This window comes from Fusarium oxysporum, chromosome V, assembly GCF_013085055.1.
Source record: "Fusarium oxysporum Fo47 chromosome V, complete sequence".
Lineage (NCBI taxonomy): Eukaryota > Fungi > Ascomycota > Sordariomycetes > Hypocreales > Nectriaceae > Fusarium > Fusarium oxysporum.
In genome coordinates, this window is record NC_072844.1 from 1630932 (window position 1) to 1643593 (window position 12662).

The 12662-nt window shown below is 49.4% G+C and overlaps 3 protein-coding genes across 3 annotated transcripts; all 3 read left to right on the forward strand.

Annotated features, from left to right (window-relative positions):
- Positions 1-299: 299 nt before the first annotated feature.
- Positions 300-2178, forward strand: FOBCDRAFT_34639 (PLC-like phosphodiesterase). The gene has a single exon (XM_054704586.2). It carries the CDS (start codon positions 548-550, stop codon positions 1880-1882), a length of 1335 nt encoding a protein of 444 aa, XP_054560561.1. The 5' UTR covers positions 300-547; the 3' UTR covers positions 1883-2178.
- Positions 2179-4235: 2057 nt separating this feature from the next.
- On the forward strand, positions 4236-7126 carry FOBCDRAFT_293083 (uncharacterized protein; the record flags this gene model as incomplete). Its single annotated transcript, XM_031183855.3, has 1 exon — positions 4236-7126. One exon carries the CDS (start codon positions 4236-4238, stop codon positions 6846-6848), a length of 2613 nt encoding a protein of 870 aa, XP_031039497.2. The 3' UTR covers positions 6849-7126.
- A 3052-nt stretch (positions 7127-10178) lies between these two features.
- On the forward strand, positions 10179-12502 carry FOBCDRAFT_135777 (uncharacterized protein; the record flags this gene model as incomplete). The annotated part of the gene is made up of 2 exons (XM_031183857.2): positions 10179-12415; positions 12469-12502. The coding sequence occupies 2 exons, from the start codon at positions 10179-10181 to the stop codon at positions 12500-12502; spliced, it is 2271 nt and encodes a 756-aa protein (XP_031039499.1).
- Between the last annotated feature and the right edge of the window lie 160 nt (positions 12503-12662).

Below are 12662 nucleotides of genomic sequence, written 5' to 3' on the forward strand. Positions count from 1 at the left end.
CTCTTTTTATTCGTAATCTCGTCTAAGTTTGGGATAGGTACTCTTGACTAAAAAGCCAAGCAAGGCAGTGCAAAAAGGAAGGTTTCCCAACCGCCGCACGTATCACATCCTTCTACTGGTCTCTACAGTGACTAGTTGAGGTTTCTCTTGCTACATACGTATCATACCCACCTCATCTCGTCGATCTGTCGTTGTTCGCAAAAGTGGGCTCTCTTGGTACTGGTCTGGTGTTTCTCAAGCAGGGATCAAAGGCAGGACTGCGCAAGTCGTCGCAGATCGCACTAGGTTAGATCTTGTTCTACCTCATCAAGTGCACAACTCACTTTTGTTTCTTCTTTTTCTTCGGCCTGCTTTGCCTACAAGAACTCCCTTAATCTTGTACCACTTTAAATCGACGCGGGCCCGGCTGCAATAGGTGGACCTTGAGCTCCAGTTGTAAAGCTTGTTGCGACTAGCGAGCTCCCTCCTATCGCCCTTTCAACTTATCCTGCGCCCTACCAGAGATATTCTCTCCTGTCACAAATTCTTTCAGGATCAGTTTCCCGTCATGGAGCTCTGGAGCTCAGTACTCGCGGTTCTGGCTTTGACTTCCAGTCATGTAGCAGCTCAGACAGTCGATTTATCAGCGTCTTCAGACCTCACTTTCATTGGAGGCACACGAACACAGAAAATTACACGACAAACCGGTCCTCCCACAGGCGCATATTCTTCCTACGCCTCTAAGATCACACTGCAGGGCTCCAGCGACACCGAATCGGACGAACTCACGAGCACCCTCACAGGCCTTTTCCCCACAGATGCCACAGATAGCACTACCATTACCAGCAACCTGACAGAGACTGGCACAGGAACCGCCACAGCGAATGGTACCTCGACTGCCACCACGAAAGCAAAGCCTACAAACACACAGCCCTGTAACAATTATGTCGAGCTTTGCAAGCGCAAGTACGGCAATATCACGATGGTTGGCTGCCACAACTCACCCTTCGTAAGACCGGGTAACTCTGGTTCTAACCAGGAGCTTGAGGTTGAGACACAACTTAATGATGGCATTCGCTTCCTTCAGGCCCAGATCCAGTTCCCTAGCAACTCATCAGTGCCACACTTTTGCCACTCGACCTGTGATCTTCTTGACGCGGGTCCCATCACCGACTGGCTAACCAGAGTACGAAAGTGGGTTGACGACCACCCATACGATGTTGTCACGATTCTTCTTGGAAATGGAAACTACTCCCACCCCGATCTTTACGTACCGTACATCAGAGAGACCGGCATTTTGAAGTATGTCTACCAAGCACCTTACCTCCCAATGGCCCTTGAAGACTGGCCCACTCTGGAAGACCTGATCATTCGTGGCAAGCGAGTCATCATGTTCATCGACTACGTGTCGGACCAGAAGAAGTACCCCTGGCTTCTCGATGAGTTCACACAGATGTGGGAGACTCCTTTCGATCCCCTGGATCGCGACTTTCCCTGCACTGTCCAGCGACCTCCCGACCTGAGCGAGAAATCAGCGAAGAACCGCCTGTACCTCATGAACCACAACCTCAACGCCGAGTTCAACGTCTTTGGTGCCGAAATTCTGGTCCCCGCTGTGGCACTACTCAACGAGACTAACAACGTCACGGGTTATGGCAGCCTGGGTGTTGCGGCCAACAACTGCCGCTCTGACTGGGGTCGGGCTCCCAATATTCTCAACGTTGACTATTACAATTACGGTGGTTTCCCTGGCTCTGTCTTTGAGGTTGCTGCGCAGATGAATAACGTGACATATGACCGTGATAGTTGTTGCGGTACCACGAGCCTAGCTCCGCATACATATCAAGCTGCGTCTATGACAGCTTTGCTAGCTGCATTAATGTCAGCATACCTCATGTTCTAAATGTGAGCATGGGATATATGACCGCATTTCTTACTGGTTCTGTTCGCATAGCCATAGAAGCGTATTGATTTTTGTTTTGCATAGACTGGAAGTTTTGGGATCAAAGACATATGGGCAGGTTCAGTACTCACCACAAACTTATAATTGATGACGGGGCTCTTGGGAGTGTATCAAATTCTCGTTTTCTGAGTATAAATTCATATTTTAGATCAAGTTGATTTACCGTGTAGCTCGCCCTGTTCAACTTTGGAATCGGTCTAAGCCAGCATGAATATCTACGTCAACTTCGATAGGCATTCTCTTTTTTCCAGATACAATTTCCTTGAAGCATAGTCTCATCTTTCAAGGATAAATTATCTGCTCTTCTGGTGAGATACTGTGTAAATTCGTTGTGACATTTGAATATTACATTCAAATTTACCTTCAGATTTGCCCACCACGCACAACAACAGGCAGACAATATGAGTCTTGCACCGGTGTAGCGCACTGTATTCGGTGCACAAGGTCATGCGCGATACTTACATGCGAAGTCAGTTCATGGCAAACCTCACGTTCATGTGACAGTGTTTACTAAGCTCCGTACAGGAGAAGAGAACTGTCCATGTAACTGTTTTGATACCAAATCGCAAATTGAGCATAGGGTATGTGTATATACCCGACATGTATGCCTTAATTTCCGCGAAACAAGTCTTAGGGTTGTCCAGACATGCCAAAAGAAATTCGCCCTTTGTACAATAGTTAGTTGATAGATCGATAATCACAAACTGCATGCCAGGATTCCCCCAAAACGACGGAAGAGTGCTGCCGAGTGAAGTGTGTTGTGTTGTTGTTCTTTGCTGAGGTTGAGGGGCTTAACTGGAGGGGGTGTCGACGCTAGAGCCCATAACAGATACCATTGCGCAAAGACTGGCAGTACGGGGCCTACATGGAACATACAGTGATTGGTCGGATCTGTTCTATTTATACCATACCCAGATAAGCGTCGTTGATAAACCAAGGGTCTGCAGACAGCCCACCATTCAAGACAACTGGTCATGCATGCACTTCTAGTGGCTGGCATCGGTCAGCTCAGTACGAGGGGAAAGGACCCAAAAGCCAAGCCTGGCTTGTGAACGAATGCGACAGAGGTAACATGCCGTGAGTAAGACAGGTACCGCAACAGTGGGAGAGCGGATTCACAAAAAGATACATTGTGTAGGGTTGCATTACAGCATTGACGACAAAGCAACTCAGCTGCGCAACATCTGCTGTACATTGAGCGTGAAAAACCTCATCCTCTTTCCCCCCTGCCCTCAGTGCTTGAGCACAGACAAGAGGGGGAGGAAAGGGACCCTTTCAGCTTTGCCAAGAAGAACACAAGTATCGTGGAAATTTCCGGGAGCTGATGACAAGGCTGTTTAGCTAGACTCAACCTTGTTGCGCCTCTGAGGCTTGAAGCTGAAGTTGAATGACACCTCGGTGTCTTGGACAAAGTATCCGGATTTGTGCGATAAAGGCAGTAGGATTGTTTAGGAGAGCCAAGGGCGGAGGCCGCCTATGGTAAGTGTTGATTGGATAGATGATTACTGCAAGGATTTGGATCGAACCGAATCCAAGAGAGAGTGCAGCTATGCATCTAATGTTAGATCGAAGAAAGGAAAACTACTAAGGTACAAAGGATTGCTTTTGCCTCCATGGGCTCATATAAGATAGCCACTTCTGAAGTGCTTAAGTAAGGGTCAATAAGCAACTCAAGAAATAGCACTACTTAATTATCGTGTTGTGTTACAGCACATGAGACAGAGGTCGAAGAGGGTTATTACGGCAGTTGGACAAAATATGAGATCTCGCATGGTCTTTCGTGGGGGAAAGACCCAGAAAACAGGTCCAGCCCCAGCCTTATAGAGGTTAATGATCCGCCCGATCCCAACCATGCCCCTCAGAGGCTGGATGGGGAAGCCTAAGGCGTCCCTAGCCAGCGTTAGTTTGACCCATCTAAGGTAGGTAACCATGGATTAGGTACTAATGGAACCTAAGTTAATGGGACGTTCATTACCGTTCATGGCTGAACGGCTGAAGCTGCCCAGCAAGGGGGAGGCTTGTCCATTCCATATATCCTCTCTTCTCATCCCTTCTGCCTTGTGTAGTTCTCGTTTATCTATCGCTCATTCCCTCTCGATAACCGACAAACTATCAGCATCGTTCAATCCTTCGTTGTCTGATCGGCCATCCCTCTTTTTGCGCGTCGTGCCCCGCCCACCATACCGCGAGCGATCGATCCGCACCATAGCTTACTGTTGGAACTGTTACCCCGGGCTGAGTACCATTGTCTAAAGTAACAAACAATACTCAATAATGACAAGAGCCGCGCAATATGGCATACCAAGATGACCAGGCTGAAGAGCCCTTTCGAACTTACGAGCCATATCAACCTGCTGGCTCTGCAACCGCATCGCAAAGGCCCGCAACAAGACAACCACATCTGAGCCATCGCGTCTCTGCCATGACGATATATTCCGACGATAACTCGTACCCTCAGCTTCATGGCCGCGAATCTATGGTGTCTCTCGACTCCTATGCAGGAAACTCGAGCCCCCCCCAACAGGAATATGACGGACATTCGTACGCTGCTGGGTCTGGATGGTCCGCATCATTTGGCTACAATGGAGCGGGGGGATCGTATGCGCCTGTGTCTGCAGCTGGGCCTCCTCCTTCACGGTTTCCATCTAGAGCCAAGCGTGCATACGGCTCATCTCTCGGAAGAACCATTCCAGAGGAAAGCACTGAAGACGAAGCATACGATCTGTCATTGCTTGGTGGTGCAGCGCCCATGGGCCACTCTGGCCGCTATGATCCGATAAAGGAGGATGAGGATGATGTGTCTCCTGGCTTCGACTTGAGCGCCGCGCTAGGGCCAATGACCTCGCACGATGAGGTTTTCGTGAAGAAGCTTCAGGCGCAAGAGGCTAGCGGGATGTTGACAGGAGGCTTGGGCCAAGGGTTTCACGCGGACGTCAAGATGCGCGATGCCGAACTTCTGTCGTCGACCCCATCTGTTCAGAGGAGTCTGTCTCGGTCCTTTTCGCGCCGCAAGCCGCCTGCGCATCTTGGCCGATTTGAGACGATCCGACAAAGAGGACAGGACGAAGCTAATCGGAAAGGAGAAGTCATTGAGGTGATATTAGAGGAGGGACCAGGCGCCGACCTGAGCAGCATCGAGGGACTCAGCACGGTTGCGTCTAATGATTTCCGCCGATCAACTTTCCCGACTAAGGAGGGCAAGACGGAAATATTCTACCCTCAACCGAATTGGAAGCCTCCAACAATGCGATGGCCCTACCTCACATTGCTGATTACAATATCGGTCGGGTTGGCTATTGCGCAGGAATATCTTTTTCAACGATTTCACAAAAAGCCTATTGTAAAATTCCGGTCACCCAAAGATATAGACGCCTTTGTCTATTTTGCAATCAAATTCTTACCGACAGTAGTTGCGGTTACTTTCGGCGTGTTCTGGCAGTTTACTGACTTCGAAGTCCGCCGCCTGGAGGCTTTCTACCAGCTATCCAGACAGCAGGGTGCTCTGGCTTCCAAGTCAATCAATGCCGACTATGTCACAAGCTACAGCTTCTGGCGACCTTTTCGAGCAATCAAGCTTGGCCACTATGCGGTGGCTTTGTCTTCTTTCGCCTCAACACTTGCCGTTTCCCTCGTACCAACCTGTGCAGCTGCGTCGATCATACTCACACCGAGCCGCAAGGAGCGTATGGAAAATCCCAGTGACATGAAGGAGATCTTTGTGGCCTCGGTCTGGTCGCGACTTTTGACGGTTACTTTGGTATTATGTGCAGCCATGGGATGCGGCTTACTATATGTTTTACAAACTCGACGATCAGGCCTACTCTCTGATGTCAGAGGCATTGCTGGTCTTGCTAGCATGGCTGTAGTGAGCCATGTCCTGATGGACTTCAAAGATATGGACACAGCCAAGCATAAAGACATCCACCAAAAGTTGAAGCGTCGTCGATACATGCTGAGAAATTCTTCGCTTGCACCTTACGATGGCACAAGCACAAAGGTGGAAACGGACAGCGAACAGGATGACGGCGCCCATCTCTCGGAGCACCCGCATCCCCTGATGCTACGTCCAATGGGATGTATCCCTTTCATCATCGGGTTGATCCTCTTTGCAGCATTGATCCCAACCTTTCTCTTCACTCCCGCCCAGATCGTCACAGACAAGGCTGCCTGGGTCGTCACAGCGTTGGCCGTCATCCTCAAGCTATGCTGGGGCGCGATGGAGACATCCGTTCGTATGATGGAGCCTTACTATATCCTTTCAAAGCGACATGCGCACTCAAAAGTTCTTACCCTTGATTACACCGCACTGCCGTTTGCTTATATGCCACTGCGAGCGCTCTTGAACGGCCACTTTCTAGTATTTCTTGTTGGGTTCGGTAGTGTCATGGCTGAATTCCTGACGATCCTTGTAACCAGCCTTGCAACGGTGGATGGGCAAGACTTTATCACAGGATATGGAATAAATAAATACAACAAAGGGAAGTGGAAAGACGACAAGGAGGATGGTGAAATACTCAACTCTGGACAGGAGACGATACGCTCATTCTATATCACCCTCGGCGCCACATTATTTATACTGATCTACATGTTTGTTGTCTCAAACATGGTGTTCTTCCGCCGACGCCATCCTTTCCTGCCGCGTCAGCCCAACACTATTGCGTCAATTCTGGCTTTTATCCACCAGAGCAAGATGCTGTACAACTTTGTGGGAACGTCGAAGCTAAATAACACAGAGATGGCGAAGAAACTTGATGACGGTAAGACGTATGGACTAGGATGGTTTACCGGAAGAGATGGACAGACACACTGCGGAGTGGACCAGGAGGAACTGACTAGTTCGTACAAACATGGTGTCGACTACACGACGATGAACAATCCGTGGAATGCACAGTGGGATGTGCTGTAGAACGCGCAATACATGCTATGATTATGGAACCAGATCTGTGTATGGCCACAGTTCGGCAGGCATGCACAGCATATGGACGGCTCAAGGCTGGAGTTTGGTAAATTAGACGTTGGGCATTGGCGATGAATTCTATGGTTCCGTTTTATCCATTTCTTATCTGAGGCCTACGTCGCTGGAGTTTAAGGATCTCTTGAAACAGAAGCATCAAGACAAAGGCATGGCTTTTGTTAGGAATGCGACGAGCGAAACATGTAATGAGACTCGGATGAAGATGAACCGGAATGGTTACGATTCATATTCTCGCTTAGTGTGATGCTCTTTGGTCTAACACGTGCCGGGCATGAATTTTGAGGAGATAAACCCGTCGATCATACTTGCTATCTTCGTATCAGAAGGTTTCGAGTTGACGCGTCCATGCTCCATATTAGTAGTTTTTGACGCTTATGTTTGAGAAATGTATCGCCTGTCCAGTAACAAGACCTGTGACATTCCCCAGTGGATTATGCCGGCCTTTCCACGCGTAATGGATCCCCTTCTCTTTAATCTCAATCTCTCTGTCCATGTATGAAGGCGTTTATTTCAGTAGCACATCATTGAAGGCGTTCTGCTATTGGCCTCTGGAATGCATACCCCTGAATATCGGGGCTGTGAGGGGTCGGAGATCTGGAATGTGAGATATCCAATAGGGAAAGAGAGTAGACGATTCTGGGTTTGATGAGCAGAATTTCCTCTGTGGAATCTGACTACGAGGGTGTGGGAACGGTGGACGTTGACTGTCGAAACTCAATTGTGGTTATTGGTCTGAAAATAGAATGGGAGTCACGGCATCGTTGTCGAGTTTGAGATCCATCTGATAATTCTGGTCGGATATTCTCCGAATATAGAGAAGTCGACCCAAGCTAGGTAGACAATTACCAGGAGCGTTGCTCGTCCTTCATTTGCGTGGTGTTCCTTTTAAGGATGCTGGCCGCCAATCTCATCTGCCAATGAGCTTACTTTATTTGAAGCGGAGTTTTAGACGATTTGCTGGTGACAGAAGAACGCGAGTCTTGGCATCATCATTGAGATTGGTTCCATCAAAGTCTATCGATAACTCAAAAGCTGAGCTTGATTTCGACATTTCTTCAGACGAGGTCAGATGGGCGCATGACTCTGGTAGGGGCAAAATTTAACTGTCTCAGTACAGATATTTACCACATTCCCCCACTCGTAATAGTGAGTGCCTTACATTCATGCAAGATTTTCTCTGCAGACAGACGGAGATGCCGAAAGTACTGTTTCCAAGAGAAACACGATATTAGCCCAAGAACAACCAAGACAGGACGCGACAGCACTTGAGTACACAGCCTCTTCACGCCTGACTATCACAATTCGCCCACCATTGCTGTCACTGTGCTTTTCTGAAATCGGTGCGCCTTGAAAGGCCTGAGACCTGAATTGGCACACCTGAAGAGAACGAAGTAGGATGCGCAAGGCTTTGGAGTAAGGGCCAACCCCTTCGGGGCATCGGCAAAGTTACAGAGACTGCCTGTAAGGAGGCCCTGAGGCTGTGCAAGCCTCAGCTAATTAAACCCATCCTGTAACAATGCGAGCTGGCTCATGGTTACCGGAGGTGGCATCCGTATCATGACAATTTTGGCTTACCTTATTGTTACAACATTTATTGTTCGTATTCTTCTGAGGGCATGGGAAATCGCCCAGGTCTTGGCCTTTGACGGCTCTGTTGGCAAGCCTGCTACAGACCAACCAAATGACCTTTCAGAGTCGTTGACATAAAGATTAGCTACACTACTGCATGTTATGGCACAAAACCGGAAACGCTGATGTTTTTCAATGCCCAAATCGTGGATCATGCATCGAATCACCAAGTAACGCCTGCTGACCTTGTTTATCTTATGCAGCGTGATGCCGCCTCTACAGATACTACAGCCACTAACCAGCCCTGCTAGCCTCTTGATTGCCAACTTCTGTTGATTGCGTTTGTAGTGACAACGCAATCAAGATCTACGGCAACAATGGGTCTCTTGTTACTCACATTTCATTCAATCGACGTTTTAGCCAGCCCGAAACATCCGTTCTCGGTACGTACACCATATCACTTTATACACGCAGTGAATAGACAAATTTGGACCTCGTCTTCCAGGGGCAAGGCCTTGTTGCTGATGGGGAACGAGGTGTGTACCCACAAAGTATATACTGTTAGAGTCGATACGAGATCGTCACCCCATACCCGCGCATGCATCCGTGTTGTTGACTTTCACTTGGCCCAGCGCTTGGCCTACATTCCAAGTACCTGCACAGCCTCCAGATTCTTGACCTAGGGGGCCTGCGTCTGAGACGTGCTAGCATTGGTACACCGTGTGTGGTGGTTGAATACGACGCAACGAATGTGAATACGACAAAACCTATTATTCCTGGCCTTCATCTTCGCCCTTGCGACGGCTGAGCATTGCCAAACCACTTTCACTATTGCTGTCAGCAAAGCAAACGAAACCCTCATCAGATGAACTGGCTCTTCAGAGACAAAGGCCGTTTGTTTCCGTACAAAAGACTCCCCTATCACACACATCACACACAGGACCCAAGACCAAACTAAACCAAACCTGTCCCTCCAGGCCCCGCTTCACCGCACTCGTGAAGGACCACCCGCCCCCCTGTCCCCCTTCGATTGTACCGCGTACGTATCAATTTACTCGCTAGGTACTTGCCGCTATTACGAGCGCCGACCAGGCCAGGTCGTACCTGCTTCCTGCTGCCGCTGCCATTGCTACCCAGGTTCCTGATCCCTCTCTCCCTCCCTTCCATCTCACTCCTTCCTTTGGCTGTTGCCGCTGGTCTTCCTTTTCCCTCTCGTCTTCCCCCACACAACAAAACCATTTCATTCATCATCCGCGACAACGGGAAAAACCAACCCATATCGACGACGACGAGACGACCAAACGCTGTCACTTTCAGCCACGCCTCGTCGCGGAGACGATTTCTCGCCTCGGCCTTTCGCTAATTAACTTTACTTCTTTCTTTATTATCGCCTTATTCCGTTCCTAATTCTACGCCAATTGCCGCGGCTTCACTCTCGCTATCCATCTATCCAAAGTCAGTCCGGAAGAAAGCCACGTCTTTTGAAGGCCATAATTCGTCGCCATTGTCGATACTTTGTCGACCACCTCCGCCGTGGGCTTTGCTTTGACTCATACTAGTAATCTTGGACCATTGGAAGGATTGGAAGTACACTGTTCAACAACACCCTGGACTTGAAACGACGACAACCAACTTTCGACCGAACGAAACGACTCGATCGACAAGGAATTCGATCATAATCACTTGGTCACGATGTGGTCTTGTATCATGAAACCACTGGCGGTCCTCGCCTCAGTGGCAGCCCTGGCCTCACCCGTTTCTGGAGAGAAGATTCTTTACTCCAACTCGCTCAACAGTTGCCAGAAGGATAATGGTTTCAAAGCTACGCTCTTCAACGTCGCCCTGACACCAAACAACGGCTCTGCCTTTGTCAAGGCTGTGGCAACGTCATCCATCCAGGGCAAGGTTATCTTCGACATTCGACTCTCGGCATACGGCTACCAGTTCCTTCAACAGACCGTAGACCCTTGTACAATCAATCTCGCTGGTCTCTGTCCCATGGTTTCTGGAAAAATTCCATTCAAGTTCAACTTGCCAGTCGGCAAAGAAAATCTCAAACAAGTACCTGGAATCGCCTACAGTGTTCCCGATCTCGACGCTACCGTCCGTGTTTATGTCAATATGTCCAGCACTGGTGAGAGCGTCGCATGTGTCGAAGCTGATTTTTCCAACGGAAAAACGGTTGATCTCAAAGGTGTCAAGTGGGCTACTGCCATCATTGCCGGCCTTGGTCTGATTTCTTCTGCCGTTGTTTCCGGGGTCGGTCACGCCAACACTGCTGCTCATGTCGCTTCTAACTCGCTTTCCTTGTTTGGCTATTTCCAGGCACAGGCCATTCTTGGTCTCACCAGCGTCGGACTCCCCCCAATCGTTTCCTCTTGGACTCAGGATTTCCAGTGGTCAATGGGAATCATCCGCGTTGGCTTCATGCAGGACATTTTTACGTGGTACCAACGAGCAACTGGCGGCACACCCGAGTCTATTTTGTACAATGTCCGCCAAGTGTCGGTCGAGGTTCAGAAACGAAGTTTGCAGGCTGCTTCTACTAGTATCGATCTCTTCAAACGTAGTGCCGCCATGATGCCTCGAAGTATCACGGAGCCCATCGGTCATGCTGCTGGGGCACTCGCCAAGCGCGCCAATATCCAAACCGAGGATGGCACTTATATCGTGTACGGTATTCAGCGAGTTGCTTTCAAGTCTAGGATTGAAACCACCAACCTGTTCATGACCGGCCTCACTTTCTTTTGCATCTTCGTGGTTATCACATGTCTGGCTATTGCTGCCTTCAAGGGTGTATGCGAACTGTGCGTTCGTCAGAAGTGGATGGCCCCAGACAAATTTTTGGAATTCCGAAACGGTTGGATGACTGTCCTAAAGGGCATCCTCTTCCGTCTGACGCTCATTGGCTTCCCTCAGATGGTCATCCTTTGTTTGTGGGAATTCACTCAACAGGATTCGCCTGCTGAAGTCGTTCTCGCTGTCTTCTTCCTCTTGGGAATGACCTTCACACTCGCTTGGGGCGCCAGCAAGGTCATCCGCATCGCTCGCCGTTCTGTTGCCATGCACCGAAACCCAGCCTACATCCTCTTCTCGGATCCCCAGGCCCTCAACAAGTGGGGTTTCCTCTACGTTCAATTCCGAGCTTCTGCTTACTACTTCATTGTTCCCGTCCTTGTCTACACTGTGGTCAAGGCCATGTTTGTTGCATTGGCTCAGAAAAACGATGTGGCACAGGCAGTTGGGTTTATCATCATTGAGGTCGGTTTCTTAATTGCCGCCTCGGTTCTTCGACCCTGGATGGATAAACCCACCAACTCGTTCAACATCGCTATTGCTGCTATCAACTTCATTAACGCCATCTTTCTCCTCATCTTTTCTAATGTGTTCGGGCTGCCTAAGATTGTCGTTGGTGTCGTTGGTGTCGTGTTGTTCGTTTTGAATGCTGCGTTCGCACTTATTCTTCTTCTCATGCTTATCGTCTCGACGGCCTTGGTCTTCTTCCGCAAGAACCCTGATGCACGATACCAGTTCATGGCCGACGATCGTGCGTCGTTCATGAAGTCTCAAACCCAGGTCAACGCCACAACCGAGCTTGATGCTCTTGCCGCTACTGCCCGAGGTGACAAGGCTGGTTATAGCAACAAGCACCTCGATCTCGATGAGGAGGACTCGGTGTCTTCTGAGAGCTTGAGAAGGCGGGCGGAGATGAACAACCAGTCCCAAACATCGTTTCAACGGGGCGATGTTCCTCCCCGGTCTCCTGTGAACCCCGCCATGCCACTTTTCCCTGCTGACGGACAACGACCGGCAAGCCCGTTCCGCAATGCGTCACCAAACCCATACCAACAGTCGACATCCAATCTCTCTCAACAACGGTCGGCAGGCGACAGTAGCCCAGGTGGTTACAGATCACAGAACAACGCCAGGTAAGCTTTCACGCTTGACGAGTAGAGTGATGCACATGCTGACCCCTCTTTAGCCCTTGGCAGCGTGGTGCTGGTTACGAGCACTAACTGATGTAACCGAGGCTCTATCCATTTATCTCATGAAAAGCTTACATCCGAGAGCTCTATCATCAGCGAAGGTTTCGGATTTGACGACATTTTGTCAAAAACGAGCCGGCCTAACAACATCAACACATCGAATTTTCTGCTGTGGACGATGAGAGTTAGC

Bases quoted from the DNA above. Each gene is read 5' to 3' on its own strand.
- FOBCDRAFT_34639 (XM_054704586.2), top strand. From the start codon at position 548: ATGGAGCTCTGGAGCTCAGTACTCGCGGTTCTGGCTTTGACTTCCAGT.